The 19005-nt window shown below is 43.6% G+C and overlaps 1 protein-coding gene across 1 annotated transcript in view; it reads left to right on the top strand.

Annotated features, from left to right (window-relative positions):
• Window positions 1-1876: 1876 nt before the first annotated feature.
• Window positions 1877-19005, top strand: part of Atp6ap2 (ATPase H+ transporting accessory protein 2) — a 29483-nt gene continuing 12354 nt past the window's right edge. The window contains exons 1-3 of the mRNA XM_021153168.2: window positions 1877-2025; window positions 8977-9107; window positions 10380-10511. Of these exons, the coding sequence (XP_021008827.1) occupies window positions 1986-2025; window positions 8977-9107; window positions 10380-10511 (303 nt within the window). The 5' untranslated portion in view covers window positions 1877-1985. The remainder of the gene's footprint in view (window positions 2026-8976; window positions 9108-10379; window positions 10512-19005) is intronic.

The raw sequence follows: 19005 nt of genomic DNA, 5'->3' as shown, positions 1-19005 counted from the left end.
CAACGGGTCCTGGAACTTCCAGATCATTCTTTCGTCTCTGCCTCCCATTTCAACACAGGAGTGCTGAGATGCACACCACCAAATCCAGATTGGTTCAGGGATCTAACTTGCATCTTCAGTGTTACACAGCTAGTGCCTTCACCAGTTGAGCCAACTCCTTGGCCCTTGAAAAAGAATTTTAAATTTTTTTTAAATGTTTGTGGTAGTCCTGGCACAGCTTATGCTTTTGAAATTAGCTGCTTTAGACATTTTGGTTCTAATATAATAATTTTACATTCCTAATAGAAAGACAACCAGCTCTTCATAGTCCTTTAAAGACACGTGTGCAAATTCTCTGTTGGACGGACAAAAACACAAAATTGAGAGTTTAGAGCTTTCTGAGTTTGAGTGAGGAAGTCCAGAATGCTTTATAAATTGAGTGGCTTTGGTAAACATAGCGATGTCTAGAAACTGCCTTCTGAGTAAGGGGGCAGGGGTTGATTCCAGTTCTGGGGCTAGCTAAGTTTCACCTGGAGAACTAACTGCTGGAGGTGCTGCAACCCTTTGTTCTCCCGTAGTCAGTTCCAAGAATAAAACAGCCATTTCCCCTCAAGGGCACCTATCTTACATCTGTGTACTGAACACTGTTCAGCCACTTCCAATGGTTCCTCCACTTGTACTGAATGAATTGTAGTTCTTCTGTGTACAAGTCAAGATCTTTTAAAAGAAATTATTTTCCTGAGGTATGGCTCAGTGGTAGAGCACTTGCCTAGATTGTGCATAGATCTGGAGTTCCATCCCCAAACGATAAAGGAAGGAAGGAAGGAAAGAAGGAAGGAAGGAACAAACTAAAATTTTAGCTCTGTCCTTCTATCCTATAAAATCTCCTTTGTCCAACTAAACACTTAAAAGTTCACCGGAAAAGGCATTTATTTCCCTACCATATATGCTACACTCTTTCTTTACACTTTTCACATCCTCCACTTACATATTAAAATCATATTCATCCTTCAAGGTCATCAACTGGGAAGTTGTTTTCTAACCACAGATTATGGGCAATGTCACTTCTTGCCTTACATCATAGGTAAGAGGCTATGAGCCAAGGGATGATTTTGGTCTAATTAGTGTGTCTAGCCGTCACATAGCCTCCCTGAACACCTTGTTCAGATTAGAAAATATTAATTATTTCAGAACGAAATAATTAATATTCTATCGGATCACTCCTTGTGTACGCAGTGTTTGGAGGCAGAGTGTTCAATACAGTAAATCAAAAATCAGGATACCCAGTTATATTTCACTTTCAGACAATGGATACTTTGAATATATAAAAATAAATAAAATAAATATTTTAGACACACTAAAAATCACTCTTTGCAATTCAGATTCAAGCGGAGTCTTATATTTTAAGTAGCATCTCTACTAGACGGACAGGGGTCCCCCTAGGCGCCAGGCTTCCTTCCCTCAGGTACTCAACGTCTGTGTACTCCGGAGAGCAAAACCTGAGCTAGCCCAGCGCTTTCCATCTGTCAGTCGCAGCGGGCGGGAGGTGCAAGATCGGGAAAGACCGAAGCCTGGGTTGAAAATCGTCACCGGAGGTTGGACAAAGGGTCCACACCCGGGAGTGAGCCTCACTGTGGGCTTCAGAGAACCTGCAACCGGTGGGGGCACCTGCTCTAACCGCGGGCCCTACCCTTCATCTCGTGACCGGTCATTGTGGGCCGGCGGGACAGAACCGCCCTGTTCTTAAAACTCTTGACTCCTATTGGCAGAGCATGCCACTCATCACGTTCGTCTCCGCCCCAATTGCTGACGTCGCCCAGGTTACGTCTCGCTCGTGTAGCGGCGTAATTGGCGATTGGCTGAGACCTTGTCTTGGAGCGGCTAAAGGGGAGGGGCTTGGGGATCGGAACCTTCGGGAGCGCGTCACTCAGTCGAGCTGCAGTGCTCGCTCCAGTCCCGGCGTCCCTTTTCTTGTGGCTCATCTCCGCTTCAGCAACCGTGGCACCATGGCTGTGCTGGCCGCTCTCCTGTTCTTTCTGGTAGCGGGTGAGTAGCTGGGAAGCTAGGGGGCGCGGGGACCCTGGGAGGGAGCGGCTGCTGGCGGGGGCCGCAGTGGGGGCGGTCTGGGCTTGGCGGCCCTCTTTGGGGTTCTGGACCTTGATCTGGCTCGGGCGGAGCGGCCTTGTGGTCTCTGGAGACGAGCAGGGCCACCTGGGGGGATTCTGGAGCTGACTTTAGCCTTTCGGGGGTAAAGGCGCGTAGCCGCTTGGGACCCAGTCCTCCCATTTGTCTGATCACTCCTTCCCTGTTCGAGGCCCTTTGGAGGATGGGTTTGCATTTCTTAATACACCGTTGAACCACAACCCACTACCAAGGAAAGGTTAGCTAAGAATTTAGCTGCCGCTTTTTAGCTGCTTTTTTCCACCTTCATTTCTAATGGTTGTTACTGACAATGGGTGAAACCTTACCTCCCTCGTATATATACGTATCAAGATGCGAAGTTGAGTCTTCGTTTTTAAAATAATGATTATTTCTTAAGATGGTCGCAGACAATTTCTTAGTATTGATTTCAGTTCCCAATTTGAAGGATTTGGAGAGCAGGGTATGAGTCATGCTTTTAGGGTCACATGTCAAATAAATGGTAGCTTTCTTAGTGGAACCTAGGTTCTCTAACATGGAATAAGAAGAATGGAAACGAGCTAATATTTGGCCTGTGGCTTGAGTATCATGTAGTAATGCATTTCGTTTACAGTAATCCTTAGAAGAAAGTATTCCCATTTTGCAGAGTATGAATCAAGCTGGGTATGACAAGGGGAATATGTATCAAAGCTGGGCATGACAAGGGGAATATGTATCAAAGCTGGATTTGAAGACAGACAGATCAGATGACTTCCACGTAGGGGATGCCTTTCCACTCTATGTGTGTGGCACAGGGAGTTCTGTGTGGCAGCGTGGGAGTAGTGGGACAGACGCTGGGCTTGCAGACAATAGGATACAAGAAGTCAAGTGAAGCCAGGCATGGTGGTGCATGCTTTTAATCCCAGCCCTTGGGAGGCAGAAGCAGGTGGATCTCTAAGTCTGAGGCCAGCCTGGTCTACAGAGTGAGTTCCAGGACAGCCAGGGCTACACAGAGAAACCCTGTTTCAAAAAAAAAAATCAACTGGAGAGCACCTTGGGGAGGAATGGGTGTTTTGTGTCAAAGAGATACCTTGTGCCTGTGCTGTGTGAGATGCTGGTCTTACTTTTGGAATGGCAGTTGAAGTGAAAAAGACCTAGTAATGGTTTTGAACACCAAAGCTCTTCTCTGCCCTGGAGGTGCCCAGCCCTCTGTGTTAATAGTTAACATATATTTCAGGCCTCCAAAGTGTTAGGGTCTCTATCATTGTTGTTGGTTCTGGAAAGGCCATTCTGATTTAATCAAAGATACTTTGGGGGATTTTTCAAGGTACTTGGTAACTGCTTGCCACAAAAGCATGAGGACATGAGTTTAAACCCCAGCACCCATATAAATAAACACCAGTGTGTGCTTATAATCTCAGGGCTGGGGAGGTGGAGATGGGTGGATTCCTATAAGTTCCTTGCTGGCCACTGTAGCCTAATGGGTAAGTTTCACATTCCAATGAGAGACAGGGTGGACAGTTCCTGAGGAAAGACACTGGAGGTTGACCTCAGATTCCACATGCTTGCATATACATCCATGTGTCCGTGTACACACACACACACGTTGGGAGAATTCTTTTGTTTTAATTTGGTTTAAAAGTTAAAAACAAAACCTTTCCATTGACACTGTAGTTCAGCTGGACATCTATATCCTGCCTGACATCTTATGAAGACCTAGATGTCCCTGACCTCAGAGAGATCTGCCTGTCTCTGCCTTCTGAGTACCACTGTGTTCAGCTCTATGACATTTTGAGTCAGGGAGGTTTTGGTTTTTGGTTTGGTTTTTGTCTAAGGTAAAATAATTATTTCTCTCCATGGTCCGGACATGCTAGCCTTGCTAAAGTGGTTTAGTTCATATAACAGTTGTCTGAGCTGCTGGCTCTTGTCAGGTGTCAGTACAGTGTTATTTTCCACGGTGACTAAGCGTGATTTAGTGGAAAACATCTTTAAGAGCTCAGATTTCACTGTTTGCTTTGAAACAGTGTTAGGGAACTAGAACGAACTAGGGAACCTGGGCTATGACTACCAAGTTCTGAGGCATATTTGAAAAAGTTCAGATATTTAGCCTAGAGAAAAAGGACCAAGAGCTAACACATGGTATCGGTACAGGTGCTTGTAAAGGAGGGAGTTGATTTTGGTCTCTGATGGCCTGGAGACAGAAGTAGCCCCTATCCCTTTTTTTAAGTTGATTGATTTTTATTCCATCATTCATAGAAGCTCACTGCACAAGATCGTGGAGTCTCTGAGGAAGGGACACTAATTCCCTCTCCAAGACAGACTGGAGAAGCTCAAGGAATGTCCCCCAGGGGAGGTGTCTCCCAAGAAGATTATAGGAAAGGCTGAGGTGGGGGAAAGAATTCAAACGCAACAGTGTGTGCATGTGAGCACAGGGTAATGAGAGCGGAAGAGCAGGGGGCTTGTTGAAATCTTAGAAGTCAGCTTGGTGAGCTGGCCAGGGGACATTGTTTTCCCGAAAGACTCTGGGCAGTGAGCACAGGCATTTAAGCCGAAGGGTGAATAAACAGATTTGTATTTTGGAAATATGAAGAGAAACCTGGAGCTGAGGGTAATATGACAGGGTCATAGGCAGCCAGCTGCAGCAAACCTGGTGAGGGATGGCCATGGTATTGGGGGGGGGCTGTTGGGGGGTTGAAGGGTGTCAGGAAATAATGGGAAAAGAGCAGCAGAAACCAGCGGATGGTTGGTTGTGGAGTGGCAGAAGGGCTTAAAGAGGAAGTGTTCAAGCAGCTAAATGGAAGAGAGACTGTAGAAGTCTCTGGAAAGCTAGTGAGTCCAGAATCAAACCAACTGTTGAGTTTGAGGGGGCAGTGAGACTTACAAAGAAATGTCAGTGCTGAGTGTGTAGGCCTAAGACTGGAGGAGAGCTAAGTGGGACTAAAAACCTGGGAGCAGGCAGTGTATTGGGTGTTTACTCCCTTAGGGGTAGATAGGCTCAGTCAGGGAGCATGGTGTAGAATTGAGTCTTCCGAGCTTTCAAATAGAGAGTATGCTACATGATTCAGTTGGGTGCTGGGAGGATATACTAGAGTTTCCTGTATGTGGGGTGCTTTTGTTTGTTTCTTTTTTTTTTTTTTTTTTTTTTTTTTTTCGAGACAGGGTTTCTCTGTATAGCCCTGGCTGTCCTGGAACTCACTTTGTAGACCAGGCTGGCCTCGAACTCAGAAATCCGCCTGCCTCTGCCTCCCGAGTGCTGGGATTAAAGGCGTGCGCCACCACGCCCGGCATGTGGGGTGCTTTTAAGCCTTTTATTTTAAATAGGAATGGTCAGATGTTTTAAACTTGGGTTTATATCATGATTACATTGGGAAGAACATTGTAGACGTTAAAATGTTTTATGGGTGCATTATCATACAGTACAGATTTGTAATCAATGATTGGATCTACATGTATATCATATATATTATAGAAACAGGTAGAGAGAACTGGTATCCGAAGCCCAGCACCATAACTTTGACGGGTGGAACAGGAGGAGAACGTGGCAGCAGTCAGAGGAATTGGAAAGAAAACCAGGGGCCAAAGTGGGATTCCAAAGAGGGACTCTGTCACATGTGTGGGGAAATGAGGCAGTTGAGGCAGGAGAACTGTGCCTCAGGCTTTGGTGTGCTGTTTCAGGGTGTAGGCAGAGACTGGGGGCCAAAGCAGGCAGCATGAGATGAAGTAGAAAAGCGAAGACTGGACTGTTCCAGTTCCAGGGTTCTTCCCCTGAAGGGAAGCATTTTGAGATAGCTTTTGCTTTGGCAAGACACCTGTCTTCGTGGTTCTGAGTTTAGGCAGCACACAGGACTTGGGTTTGTGCTGAGGAGAAGGGGAAATTGGTAGTTCCGGGTGTGACTTCACTCGCTCATCAGCCCGCAAACATCTGCCAGGCAGTTGTGTGTCAGGTGCTATTTTCAGCTCTGGGAATGTATGAACAAGACACACTGAAATCCCTGCCTACCTCCATATAGTCACTTATCTCTTGCTGTGTCTTCTATCTAAAAAGTGGATCAATAAATGGTAAGTGAATAATTCCTTAGACAGATGAATGAAAGTCTGTGAGCAAGCCAAACAGAAGATTGTGTTAGACAAGGTATTCTTGTGACTAGAAGTTGAAGCAGCTAGGGACTGTAGGTGAGGAGAGCAAGTGGGTGGCCTAGAGTCTGTAGGCTTTCTCTGTAAAGCTGGGGGTAGGTTATCTGGAGATCGACTGGAGGGACACGAAGCCCATTTCAGTTCAGGACAAGGAAAAGGTTTTCTAAGAACTAGCGTGCTAGGGCAGTGGAGCTGACCTCTGGCAGACAGTGTTTGTAAATTGAGGTGGCACTCCCCCATCACTGAGTAAGGGACGGCTGGCATGACGCCTGTAACATGCAGAAACTTGGACAATGTCACTCTTATAATGCTGCCAATGGGTTTCTGAGCCGTGGGCTGCTGAAGGAGTGTTGGGCAGCTGTGGTTGAAGGTAACCCCAAAGGTGAGGCAGTTACAGCATGCCATGGGAGCTGAAGGTGTGGGGCCACATCTCAGAACAAAGCTATCTGCATGGCCAGAGAGGTGCCTGAAATGGGTGTGCTCTTGGAAAGTATAGGCTCCTTGCCTGTTTTCCCCAGCCTTCACAAAGTAAGGCTGTCAAGATGCCTGAGGTGTTTCATTTTCAGTTTTGCCCTGGAGGCTCTGTGTAGTTCTACTGGGTAATAAACCCAGATTTCTGTTGCCTACAGATGACCATTCCATTCTGGTAATTTGTTGGTTTTTTTTAAAATGTGCCTTCAGCTAAAATTTTAGAAATTGTTGCTCTGGCCCTGGGCTGACTTGAAACTCCTAACTGGGCCTGCATTTGTACCAGCCTGAGGCCTTTTATTTACTGTCAATACTGCCCGACTAAAACATTGACTGTTGTTGCTTTCTGTGTCATTTGAATAGCATAGGCTTAAGCATTTCTTTCTTGAGCTTGAGGGAATAACACGGATACCGTACCAAAGCCTCATTTTCCCATAGAAGGCCTGGCCAGGATTGGTTTTAGACTTGGAACTAATTTTTTTTCCACAGGAACCCAAAAGTTTCTATTAGCTACTTGTCGTTCTAGGGGTGTGGCTCAGGGGTGGGGTGCTTGCTGTAGCATGCGTCAAGCCTTGGAGACCATTTCCAGCACCACAAAGACGAAACGGAGCCCTTGACCGTGGGGGAGGTCTTTAAGTCAGTCCCTTTGCTTCTCGTCCTTCACTTTTTAGCGGTAGATGGTGCACGCTTTGATTAGTTGGTGATTATAGGGTCTGCACGTTTTCTCACCATCCTGGTGTGTCAACTGAAAACACTATTCATGGACTTTGATTCTGAAGACGGAAGTGTTTTATATCCCACCTGTTAACACCTGTGCACACATAGACACACACATCCTTGACAGTCTTGGTTTCACTAAGTTACCTATGTGGTGGCATAAGGAAACACCCTGTATCTGGAGATGTATACTAACCTGTAAGGATGCACTGGCCCACCCGCCTAGTAGTAAAATAAGAACATCATAAATGGTCTGGAAACAGAATAATGCGAAGATTTCAGGTTTCCTTCCTTTTTAGTACCAGAAAGAAAAAAAAACCCTTTTTGCTTTTTAAAGTCCAGAGAACTGCCATTGATGACTAATTCTTGCTAATCTGCCACGGTCCCCCATTAAGGGTCATCTGTAGACAGGTATCCTCATCATTAGAAGGAACCTCTTTCAGTCCCCCAAGGCTCAGGAACATTATGGGAAAGGCAGAGAGCATGTGAGAGCCTGGGGCTGGAGAGAAGCTCCGCAGTTAAGAGCACTCAGGCTCTCCCAGACGAGCTGTGTTCAGTTCCCAGCACCCACATGGTGGTTCACAACCATCTGAAACTCCAGTTCTGGGGTATCCAATACCCTTTATTGGCCTTTGGCACCAGGCACACACGTGGTGCGCAGACATACATGCAGGCAAATGCTCTTACATGTAAAGTAAATACATAAATAGTATACGAGCCTGAAGAAAGGCTGCTGCGGACCACTCTCTTCGAGGTATGTCGTGGCACTGTTAAAGCCACAGCAGCTGTAATTCCATGCACCCTGCCATATGCTGTGAAGGGCTCAGGAAGCTTCGCCCTTTGCTGAGGATTTATAGGCAGTTAACAGGAGCTGGGGGAGGGAGTCTTATGAGGCCCCACCCATCCCTGAAGACCTATAGGCAGTGAGTGGTTGCAGGGTATGGGCGGATTTTCTTGGTGTAGCCACTGATAAGGAACCATACACTTGTAAATAATCCTTTACCCATGCTCCAGGGTTCAGGCCTTATTAAGCTCTGGTTCACTCCCCCCCCCCCCCCAAAAAAGACGTGAAAATAGAGGGTTAATTAGGAAGAGGAAGGAAGGGGGTGGGGGATGGAGGTGGCAAGAGAGGATAATGGTAAATATGATCAAAATTCATTATAGCTCTATAAAAATACCATAATGAAACTCATTATGCATAGTTAATATTTGCTAATTTCAATTTTTAAAAAGAATATTCTCTGGCAGAGTTAGATATGTACATACACTTTTTAGCTGATGCTTTGGGGGGTAAATTGTTGATGAGTCTTGGAGCATAGCTCCAATCTGGGATTAGGCTGTTTAAAATATGCAGTAGCACATGCGCCTATACTATGAAGACTTGCATGCCATCCCTAGAATCCCACCAGAAGTTTCGCTATATTTATGATTCAGTATTTTGTCCAAATATAATTTAGCATGTTGAGCCAGTGAAGAATGGGGAAATGTATTATGTTTAATAAACTTCAAGGTGGATGCAAAAGATATATAATGATGCTCATTTGTCTGTTCTCTCCTTAGGTGCTTTAGGGAATGAATTTAGCATATTAAGATCGCCAGGGTCTGTTGTTTTCCGAAATGGAAATTGGCCTATACCAGGAGATCGAATCCCAGACGTAGCTGCACTGTCCATGGGCTTCTCTGTAAAGGAAGTATGTATACTTAAAAATAAATAGTTGTAACTGCTTTTAAAACATTTTTTATTGATTTCTTCCTGTAGTCAAAAAGAGCAACAGACAAACACAGGTACATTTGCTGTGGATTACAAAACGTTAAAGGCTCGTCAGTATTTGGGGTGATCTTAAGTACATGTTTCTAAAACCAAGTCTTCTTCATACATCATTATCAATAAGCCTCTCCATCATCGTGACAACCTGCATGTGTATAGATGCATCTATCTAGTCATTTAAGTATATTTTTATTTTGAATTGACATGTAATTTACATATTACAGGTGTGCTGCTATTAATAGGTTGTCTTTTTTTTTTTTTAAGTGCAGTTAATTTGCTACAACTGCTAAAAATGCCTACACATCTCATCTGAAGTTAGATAATGTAACTGTGGCTATTTTCCTAAAATGAGGCTGTGATCCATGGTAGTCCCTAGCTACTGATAGAACTGTAGGAGAGGGGCCTGGACCCATTCAGTCCAAGAGGCCTGAAACTCAAACCTTAGGAGGACGGGGTGCCACTTGCTCTGTCTTGCTTTTACAGCCTCTTGCCGCTTTGTAAGTTGGCTGCTGACATCATCAGTCACTTGAGATTGCTTGGAGCAATCTCACACCCATAGTTCTGCTTGGGCACTCCTGGCAGTTGGGCTAAGGGTCCAGCCCACAAGCTCTGGTTTCTTTGGACAACCTGAGTGAGCAGGCTCTGTTGTTTACACTGAAGGATGAGATTTGTATCTAGTTCTCTGCAAGCTTAAATTTGACTATAAATGACTGTTCCATTAAGCTTCAGAAATAATTATTAGTAAGGCAACATGAATCACGGTTAAAGGCATTTTATGTATAAAGTGCTTAGTGGAGAGAGAACATTTTGACAGTTCTTGCTAATTCTGCAAGGTAAAAGCAATGCTGTGCATAAAGGAAAATGATTCAGGGGAAGAAAATAACAGCTCACCAGCTGGAAGAGTACAGAGCACACAGGCTTTGTTTACTCGCTTCCTTTTTACACAAAAGTTGTGAGTGAACTTTCTGATAAAGAAAAGTTCTTTACGAACATAAAGAAGGCAGGCAGGCAGGCATCCATGACCCTCCCTCCTTAGGACACTGTGGCCGTTGCTTCAGTAAGATGCCCATGTCACCTTTGAGTGTCCCCAGCCAGTGTCATCCCTAGACCCCTTCACTCTAGTTAGTAGGTGTTCCTGGGGAGATAGTTTCCATATTTGAGAATTAAGAACTGTGTTGCACATTTCAATCTTTAGGACCTGTCTTGGCCAGGGCTTGCCGTGGGTAACCTATTCCACCGGCCACGGGCTACCATTATGGTGATGGTGAAGGGGGTGGATAAACTGGCACTTCCCGCAGGCAGCGTCATCTCCTACCCTTTGGAGAATGTGAGTATTTTTTACATAAACTTGGTGCACTGGAAACTTTCTCTGTCAACTGATATGAATGCAGATGAGTTCTGTGTAATAGTATAAACAACACCCAAGATTAGTATTATTCTGTTAAATATTATCTCAGTATTACCTATGCAACCTTATTGCAGTATCTCCATTGAATTTGCATGTGTTTGTGTGTGCATATGTATTTTCAATCTCTGTATCTTTCTTTGAACTGTCTTTATTATCTTGCTTGTTTTCTCATTTAAAAAGTGAATTATAGTCGAAACCTCTTTTTTGAGAGCAACCTCTCTAAAACACAGTTTCCTTTGAAATTCTTTTGAAAGTAAAAAATTACATGGTGGTTGTAAGTTTACTAGAACGTGGTCATGCTCTAAGGAGGAGAGTTGTAAGGTAAGGGACTCTGCCTCCGTTCTATTGCTGTTATAATCTACCGTGACCAAGGCAACACATAGAAGGGCTTTGGGACTTATGGTTCCAGAGGGATAATAGTCATGGTGGGGTGGAGGGATGGTGACTGAGCAGGAAGCTGAGGGCTTACATCTTCAAAGCACAAGCAGAGGGAACAAGCTCAAAAGGGTACAAATCTAGGCTCTGCAAGGCCACTCCAGTGGCACACTTCTTCCAACAGGGTGCCAAAGAGGAAGGTGAGCAGCAGTTGACAGTGAAATTTTCTTTTCTGTAGGAGGTTAGGGACAATAAACTGCTTCCGTTTCTTAGGAAGAAGTCTAGTAAAACTGCAGCTGCCTCAGAAGGGCTGGCCTGCCCTTCTCTGTCTTGAGGCCCCGAGAATCACCTGGAAACCCTCAGAATTACAGTTAGAGAGAGAGAGGTTCCTCCCACAGTCACATGATCTCCACTTTGGGAGGCATTTCCACAACCAGGGCTCCTTTGATTGAAAATTGAAGATGAGCTGAGCATGGAGGCACACACCTTTAATCCTAGCACTTGGGAGGCAGAGGTAGGCAGATCTCTGAGTTCGAGACCAGCCTGGTCTACAGAGTGAGTTCCAGGACAGCCAGGGCTCTGTTACACAGGAAAACCCTGTCTCAAAAAAAGAAAAACAAAAATGAAGGTGAGGTGAATTTGCAACTTGAATCAGAAAACAGGTGCAGTAAGATGTTCAGTCCCCTGGATCTATAGTTATAGTTAACAGGTCAGTCCCAAAGAAACTTGTACATGCATTAAGATTGAAGATGTAGTGGAATGGATAGCCTAGTAGAAGCAAGGTCCTAGGTCCCATCCCAAGCACTGCAAAAAATGCATCAAAAACATGCATCAAAACATGCATTAAAACTGGAACTTAAAGGAAAAAATTACAAGACATTTTTGATGGGTGGTATTTTTGTTTATATTTTAATTGAAATGTTGATTGTGATTCCTTAATTCATTTGTTACTTACAAACATGTTTTATTGCCAAATGCCTGAGCTCTTTTTCAATAATTACTGTTTTAATTTCTAATTGCATTATGTTGTAAGACTGATGTGTATTGCTGTTCACTTTGGGAACCTTCTTTTGCAGACTCACTCTGCTGTGATCCTATTTATAAGCACATGTGGCATGCTTATAGAAGCACACTATGTGGGCTGGAAATCTCTTCATAGCTCAGTGCTGGAGTGCTTAGCTCAGTGCTGGAGTACTTACCTAGCTTGCAGGAAGCCCTAGGTCCAGTTCCCCGCCCCCCCCCCCCCCCCACACACACACACGGCCATGACCTAGACCACAAAGCAAAGCTGAGCACAATAAGGATCCAGTGTCTGTGTAATCCTAGCACTTGGGAAGCTAAGGCAGGAGGAGTACTGCAAAATTGAAGCTGGCCTGGGCTATATAGTAAGTTTGAGGCAGTGTGGGTGGCATAAGACCCTGTCCCAAAGACACCCAAAACCCCATGTATTTGGGTCATACCCTTTCCCCGTCCACTTCCCAGTCCTGACTTTACTTTGATGAATTGACTTCCTTCGATCCTGCACATCAGTGAGATCGTGCTATTTGTTCAGCACCAGGATTATTTCAGTTAGCATAATGTTCTCACCCATGTGGTCAAAAAGATGTCTCCATCCCCAACCCCCATCCTGCCCTGTGGCCCTTGGAAGGCTAAATGGTATTTCTTTTTATTTATGTATGCATGTATGTATGTATTTATTTATTTATGGTTTTTCGAGACATGGTTTACTCTGTATAGCCCTGGCTGTCCTGGAACCTACTCTGTAGACCTCGAACTCAGAAATCCTCCTGCCTCTGCCTCCCAAGTGCTGGGATTAAAAGTGTGCACTACCACTTCCTGGCTAAATGGTATTTCTATAAATGTTTTATAAATGTTTTTTGTTTGTTTTGTTTTTGTTTTGTTTTGTTTTTTCCGAGACAGGGTTTCTCTGTATAGCTCTGGCTGTCCTGGAACTCACTTTGTAGACCAGGCTTGTCTCAAACTCAGAAATCTGCCTACCTCTGCCTCCCGAGTGCTGGGACTAAAGGCGTGCACCACCACGCCCAGCCGGTATTTCTAATATGTATATATGCTACATTTTTTTTTTTCTGGTACTGCAGTAGAACCTAGGATGGCTTGTACACCAGGCAAGTACTGTCCCATTGACCAATACCCCCAGCCCTAGGACATTTTCTTTATCCATATTTTTAGAAAGACACTTTGTTTGCTTTCATATCTTTGCTTTTATGACTAGTGCTGCAGTAAGCATGGGGGGGCATAGTAGATGTCTTCAGTGTACTGATTGCTCTTACCCTTAAATATGCACCCAGTGGTCCAGAGAGATGGTTTGCGGCTTAAGAGCATTTGCTGCTCCTGCAGACCGCTGGTCTCAGTTCTCCCAGCTCTCATATCCAGCCGCTCACAACAGCCTCTAACTCCAGTTCCAGATGATCCTATACCCTCTTCTGGCTTTGTCAGGCACACACACAGCTGCATACAATTTTAATAAAATAATAAGCCTTTAGCTATGTCCCTAGAAGTGGCACTACTGAAGCATGCTTTAGTGGTGTAATGTGCTGAACGATGGTGATTATAATTAACTTCTGCCTTGGTTTCTTTCCTATTGCTGTGATAAACATCATGACCAAAAGCAACTTGGAGAGGACTGGGTTTGTGCTAGCTTGTAGCTCACAATCCATCATGAAGTGAGATCGCGGCAGGAACTCGGGGAAGAAAGCTCAAGGCAGGAACTGAAGCAGAGACTGTGGGGAGCACTGCTTATAGGCTGCCTCTCCATGGCTGCTCAGCTTGGCTTTTTATACAACCCAAGCTCTCCGGGTGGTGGTGGCACACGCCTTTAATCCCAGCACTTGGGAGGCAGGTGGATTTCTGAGTTTGAGGCTAACCTGGTCTACAGAGTGAGTTCCAGGACAACCAGGGCTATACAGAGTAAACCTTGTCTCAAAAAACCAAAAGCAAACAAACAAACAAAAACTACCCAAGCTCACCTGTCCAGGGGTGCTACTGCAGTGGGCTGGGCCCCAGCCCTCTCACGTGAATCATTAATCATTGCCCCACAGACATATAGACCGATCTGATGGTGGCATTTTTTTCTTTGTAATTTTTTTTTAGATTTATTTATTTATTATTATATGTAAATACACTGTAGCTGTCTTCAGACAGAAGAGAAGAGGGCGTCAGATCTCATTACGGATGGTTGTGAGCCACCATGTGGTTGCTGGGATTTGAACTCTGGACCTTCGGAAGAGCAGTCGGGTGCTCTTACCCACTGAGCCATCTCTCCAGCCCCTCATTTTTTTTCTTAATTGAAGTTCCCTCTTCCCAGATGACAATAGCTTGTATCGAATCGGCAGAACACTAACCAGCATAAACATTTTTAAACATTTTTAAATTGCCTGTTAGATTTTAAATATTTTCACCACACAAAACAGAAATCTCATCATTTCTCTCTTAAACCAGAAGAGCAAGAAAAGAAAGTATGAGTGTATCGTATAAAGCTAGGCAGCAGAAATGAATCACATAGTTCTAAGAATGAATGGTCACTGGTTTACTGCAGACTCCTCAAAATTCTCATGTAACTCTTGGAGGTGGGTGGAGGGGACAGAGAGCACGCTGTGGTCGGTGATATGGTGAACTCTTCATTTGTGGTAATGGATGGTGCCTACATACCAAGACATATCATGAAAATGTTTTATTTAGAAAGGTTGGTGATAGCTGGGGGTGGTGGCACACGCCTTTAATCCTAGCACTTTGGAGGCAGAGGCAGGAGGATTTCTGAGTTTGAGGCCAGCCTGGTCTATAAAGTGAGTTCCAGGACAACCAGGGCTATACAGAGAAACCCTGTCTCAAAACAAAACAAAACAAAACAAAACAAAACAAAAAAAACAAACAACAAAAAAGAAAGGTGGTGATAAAAAGGCAGATTCACCAGGACAATTTCTGTAATTTATTATGTGATTACTATGAAAATCACCATGTATTTCATTAATGCATATTTATTGCATTTATGTACAAATATATAAAACCTAGAGCACCATTTAAAATTTATTAGCATAGAAACCCAAATTTGATTTTTGAGACAGGGTCTTTTAAGATTTATTTATTTATTATATGTATGTACACTGTAGCTGTGTTCAGACACACCAGAAGAGGGCATGAGATCTCATTACAGATGGTTGTGAGCCACCATGTGGTTGCTGGGAATTGAACTCAGGACCTCTGAAAGAGCAGTCAATGCTCTTACCCAGTGAGCCATCTCTCCAGCCCTTGAGACAGTGTCTTATTTATGTAGCCCAGGTTGGCCTTGAATTCTGCGTTACCATGACATGCACCGTCAGTATATGTGGTGCTTGGAATTGAACCCAGGGCTTCATGTATAACAAGCACTCTACCAACTAAGCCCTGTGCAAACGAAACATTTTGAAGTAGACTAGCCACACTTTGCATGAGAAGAAGCTATGACAAGAGCTCACTTCCTTGACTGACTTTGAATGGCTACTTCTGATTATCTTGGAAGAAAATGGGGAAAGAGATAGAAGGCCCAGGGAACAATACACACACACAATCTAAAGGCAGAAATAACCTTTATATTCTACTTGGCAAGGCTTCCTTTTGTCCTGTTGTAGTTTCAAGTGATCCTGATGAAGAAATTCTTTTTTGTTGTTGGTTTTTTTTTTTTTGAGACAGGGTTTCTCTGTGTAGCCCTGGCTGTCCTGGAACTCACTTTGTAGACCAGGCTGGCCTCGAACTCAGAAATCTGCCTGCCTCTGCCTCCCAAGTGCTGGGATTAAAGGCATGCACCTTAATTTGTTCACATTCTTGAACAAATATGCAAAGCTCTCTAAAACAGCATGGGAAAAGTTACTATGTACCAATCACCCAGGCCTTTTTTACCCGTTGAGCTTAGGAGTCTATATAATTACTATATAGACTGTATAATTATTTCTTTTCCTCCCAAATCTGGTATTTAACTCCTTCATTAGCTTCTCCAGGTTGATTACTAGGGCTATACTCTTCAGCCTCCAACTCTCCTGAGCCAGGTGAATGAGGTAGGCAGGCAAGTTAGTGTCATAGGTGTTTCCACCCAAGCCTGAGGCGGTGTCCACAGAAGGCAGGCACTTGAGAGGCTGCTGACAACTTGCTTTTGTGAGCTTGGTTGCTCTTCCCCCTCTCGGTCTTGTGACCTCATTTTGGAACTTTGGGAAGAGTTAATATGCATCTTGAGTAAGAGGAAAGCATCGTGTCTGTTCCAGTCATAAAATCCTGAAATTTTGGATACCAGTATTCTGTCAATAAGCTTTCTATACTTACCTTCATCCCTGGCATTCATTTGCTGCTTTTTGACAGTAGCCTTTATGTGCTAATGGAAGTACTGGATGAAAAGTCACCAAGAAATCTCCAGTAAAACAAAAACATACTGGGTACAGTGTAATTTAGACACTTGTGAAGTGGGGGCCAGGGGTTCACATGTTTGAGTCCGTAATGAAGCTACATACTAAGTTTGATGCCAGTTTGAGCTACTGCTTATTTGAAAAAAAAAAATACTACTGCTTTAAAAATTCTTTTGTAGCCAGCTATGGTAGTACACACCTTTAATGCCAGCACTCAGGAGGCAGAGGCCAGCAGATCTCTGAGTTCAAGGGCAGCCTGGTCTACCGAATGAGTTTCAGCATAGCCACAATTGTTACACAGAGAAACCCTGTCTCCAAAAACGAAACCAAACAAACCAACCACCCTTGTTTTGGAGTGTATTGTCTGCATGTATGTCTGTGTATCGTGTGCTTGCCTGCAGTGGTAGAGGTCAAGGGAGGGCATCAGATCCTCTGGAACTTGAATGATCAATGGTGTTAAGGTACCATGTGGGTTCTTGGGAAGCAGCCCTGAGTCCTCTGTTTGAAGGAGCAGAGGACTGCTTTATCTCTAGCCTCTTGTTGTTTTAATACTGTAACATAAGAAGTACAATAGTTTTTGAGAGAAATTTTTTTTGTAATCTATTTTTTAAATAGTACAGAACAAAACAAACCCAGCATAGCATAGAAGTGCAAATTTTGGTCACACCCAAGGGTAGGGGGGGACAGCTTTGTGGGCACTGCTGGTGTTCTTGTCTTAATCTAGTTGGATTAGGAGAGTGCACCCACTTGTAAATGTGGTTAAATCTCCTTACGGCAGGGTTTGTGTACTGCATTGTAAGTATGTTGCACTTTAATAAATTCCAAGGGATAGAGAAATGGCTCAGCAATTAAGAGCATTGACTGCTTTTGCAGAGGACCTGGCTTTGATTCCTAGCACCACATGGCAGCCAGCTCACAACCATTCTGTAATCTAGAGCCAACACCCTCTTCTGGTCTCCAGAACCTGGCATACATCCTATTTTATCTAAGGGACTTAACTCTATCTGAAAGTCACCAGTAAATATTTTAACATTATATGAGGCCTGCTTCTCTTTTGGTGAAATTCAGTATCTCAGATTTCCTCAAACTATCTCTTTCAATGGAAGCAGATAAAATTACAGTGACATATATGTTCAATTGATATTACAACCCAAATGTATTGCTGTGTAAAATACACAAAGCTAAGCATACATACCTATAATATATACCTATAAATATATATATATATATAATGTTATACATACACACACATATATAAAATATTATACATACACACACACATATCTATATTATACATACACACTCACACACATATAATACTATACATACACACACACTCACATACACATATATATAATATACACACACACACTCACACACATATATATAATATTATACATATACAAACTCACACACACACACACACACACACACACACACACACACACATATATATATATATATAATATTATACATACACACACAGATAATCCTAGAACTTGCAAGTAGAGGTACAAGGACCAGAAGTTCAAAACCCCTCACTCCAAAAATACACAAATAAACAACAAAACTAGTTTGTGTTTAATAGTGTCCTGTCTTTATGTTTGCAAATTATTTCTCATTTAGGCACTGGGAGATAGACTTAGCCCACTAAGGAGCTCTTGAATCTCCTGTGCCTTCAAAGGGACTCTTGTGTAGAAAAGAGTCTTCTAAGTTTCCATCAAAAGTGCTGGTGTGATGTGTGTGTGTGTGTGTGTGTGTGTGTGTGTGTGTGTGTGTAGGGTTTTTTTGTTTATTTGTTTAGTTTTTTTTTTTTTAAGATGTATTTATTTATTATATGTAAGTACACTGTAGCTGTCTTCAGACACTCCAGAAGAGGGCGCCAGGTCTTGTTATGGATGGTTGTGAGCCACCATGTGGTTGCTGGGATTTGAACTCTGGACCTTCCGAAGAGCAGTTGGGTGCTCTTACCCACTGAGCCATCTCACCAGCCCCGGTTTTTGTTTTTTTTGAGACAGGGTTTCTCTGTGTAGCCCTGGTTGTCCTGGAACTCACTCTGTAGACCAGGTTGGCCTCAAACTCAGAAATCCACCTGCCTCTGCCTCCCAAGTGCTGGGATTAAAGGCGTGCGCCACCACCGCCCAGTGTGTGGAGGGTTGTTTTGTTTTGTTTTGTTTTTGTTTTTGTTTTTGAAAGAAAAAAGCAAGATTGGGTAGGATATTATATGAAAACATACCACAAAAAAATCCTGGTAAATGTTTTGTGGAACCATAAAGAAGATTGAAAAAAGCATGTCATTTGCAGGGGAAAATTTAATAGAACAAGAAGCAGTAATGTTAGGTGAAAAAAAAAAAAAAAACAGAATCTGAAAGTCAATATTACATGTTTTTTCTCATGTAGAAACCAGAATCCAACAGGAAAAGAGACAACTGAAAAATAATAGAGGGCGTAGAGAAAAGCCTGGGGAAGGAGGGGTGATGGGAGAGTGAAGGACGGTAGAAGAGGCGCCTCCCCATGTTCAAAGCACATGGCAGCCTGGGCATCAGAGTGAAGCCTGTAATACGCACAGTTGATACATAGCAAGAATAATGCAAAGAGCTATCCTCATATGTGCCTTCCTGAGGCTGCTTGCTTATATTAGCTGGGTC

This window comes from Mus caroli, unplaced genomic scaffold (assembly GCF_978045245.1).
Source record: "Mus caroli unplaced genomic scaffold, Mus_caroli_1 scaffold_5, whole genome shotgun sequence".
NCBI classification, from domain to species: domain Eukaryota; kingdom Metazoa; phylum Chordata; class Mammalia; order Rodentia; family Muridae; genus Mus; species Mus caroli.
The sequence above is the reverse complement of the archived record's forward strand: the minus strand, read 5'-3'. Positions and strand labels throughout refer to the sequence as shown.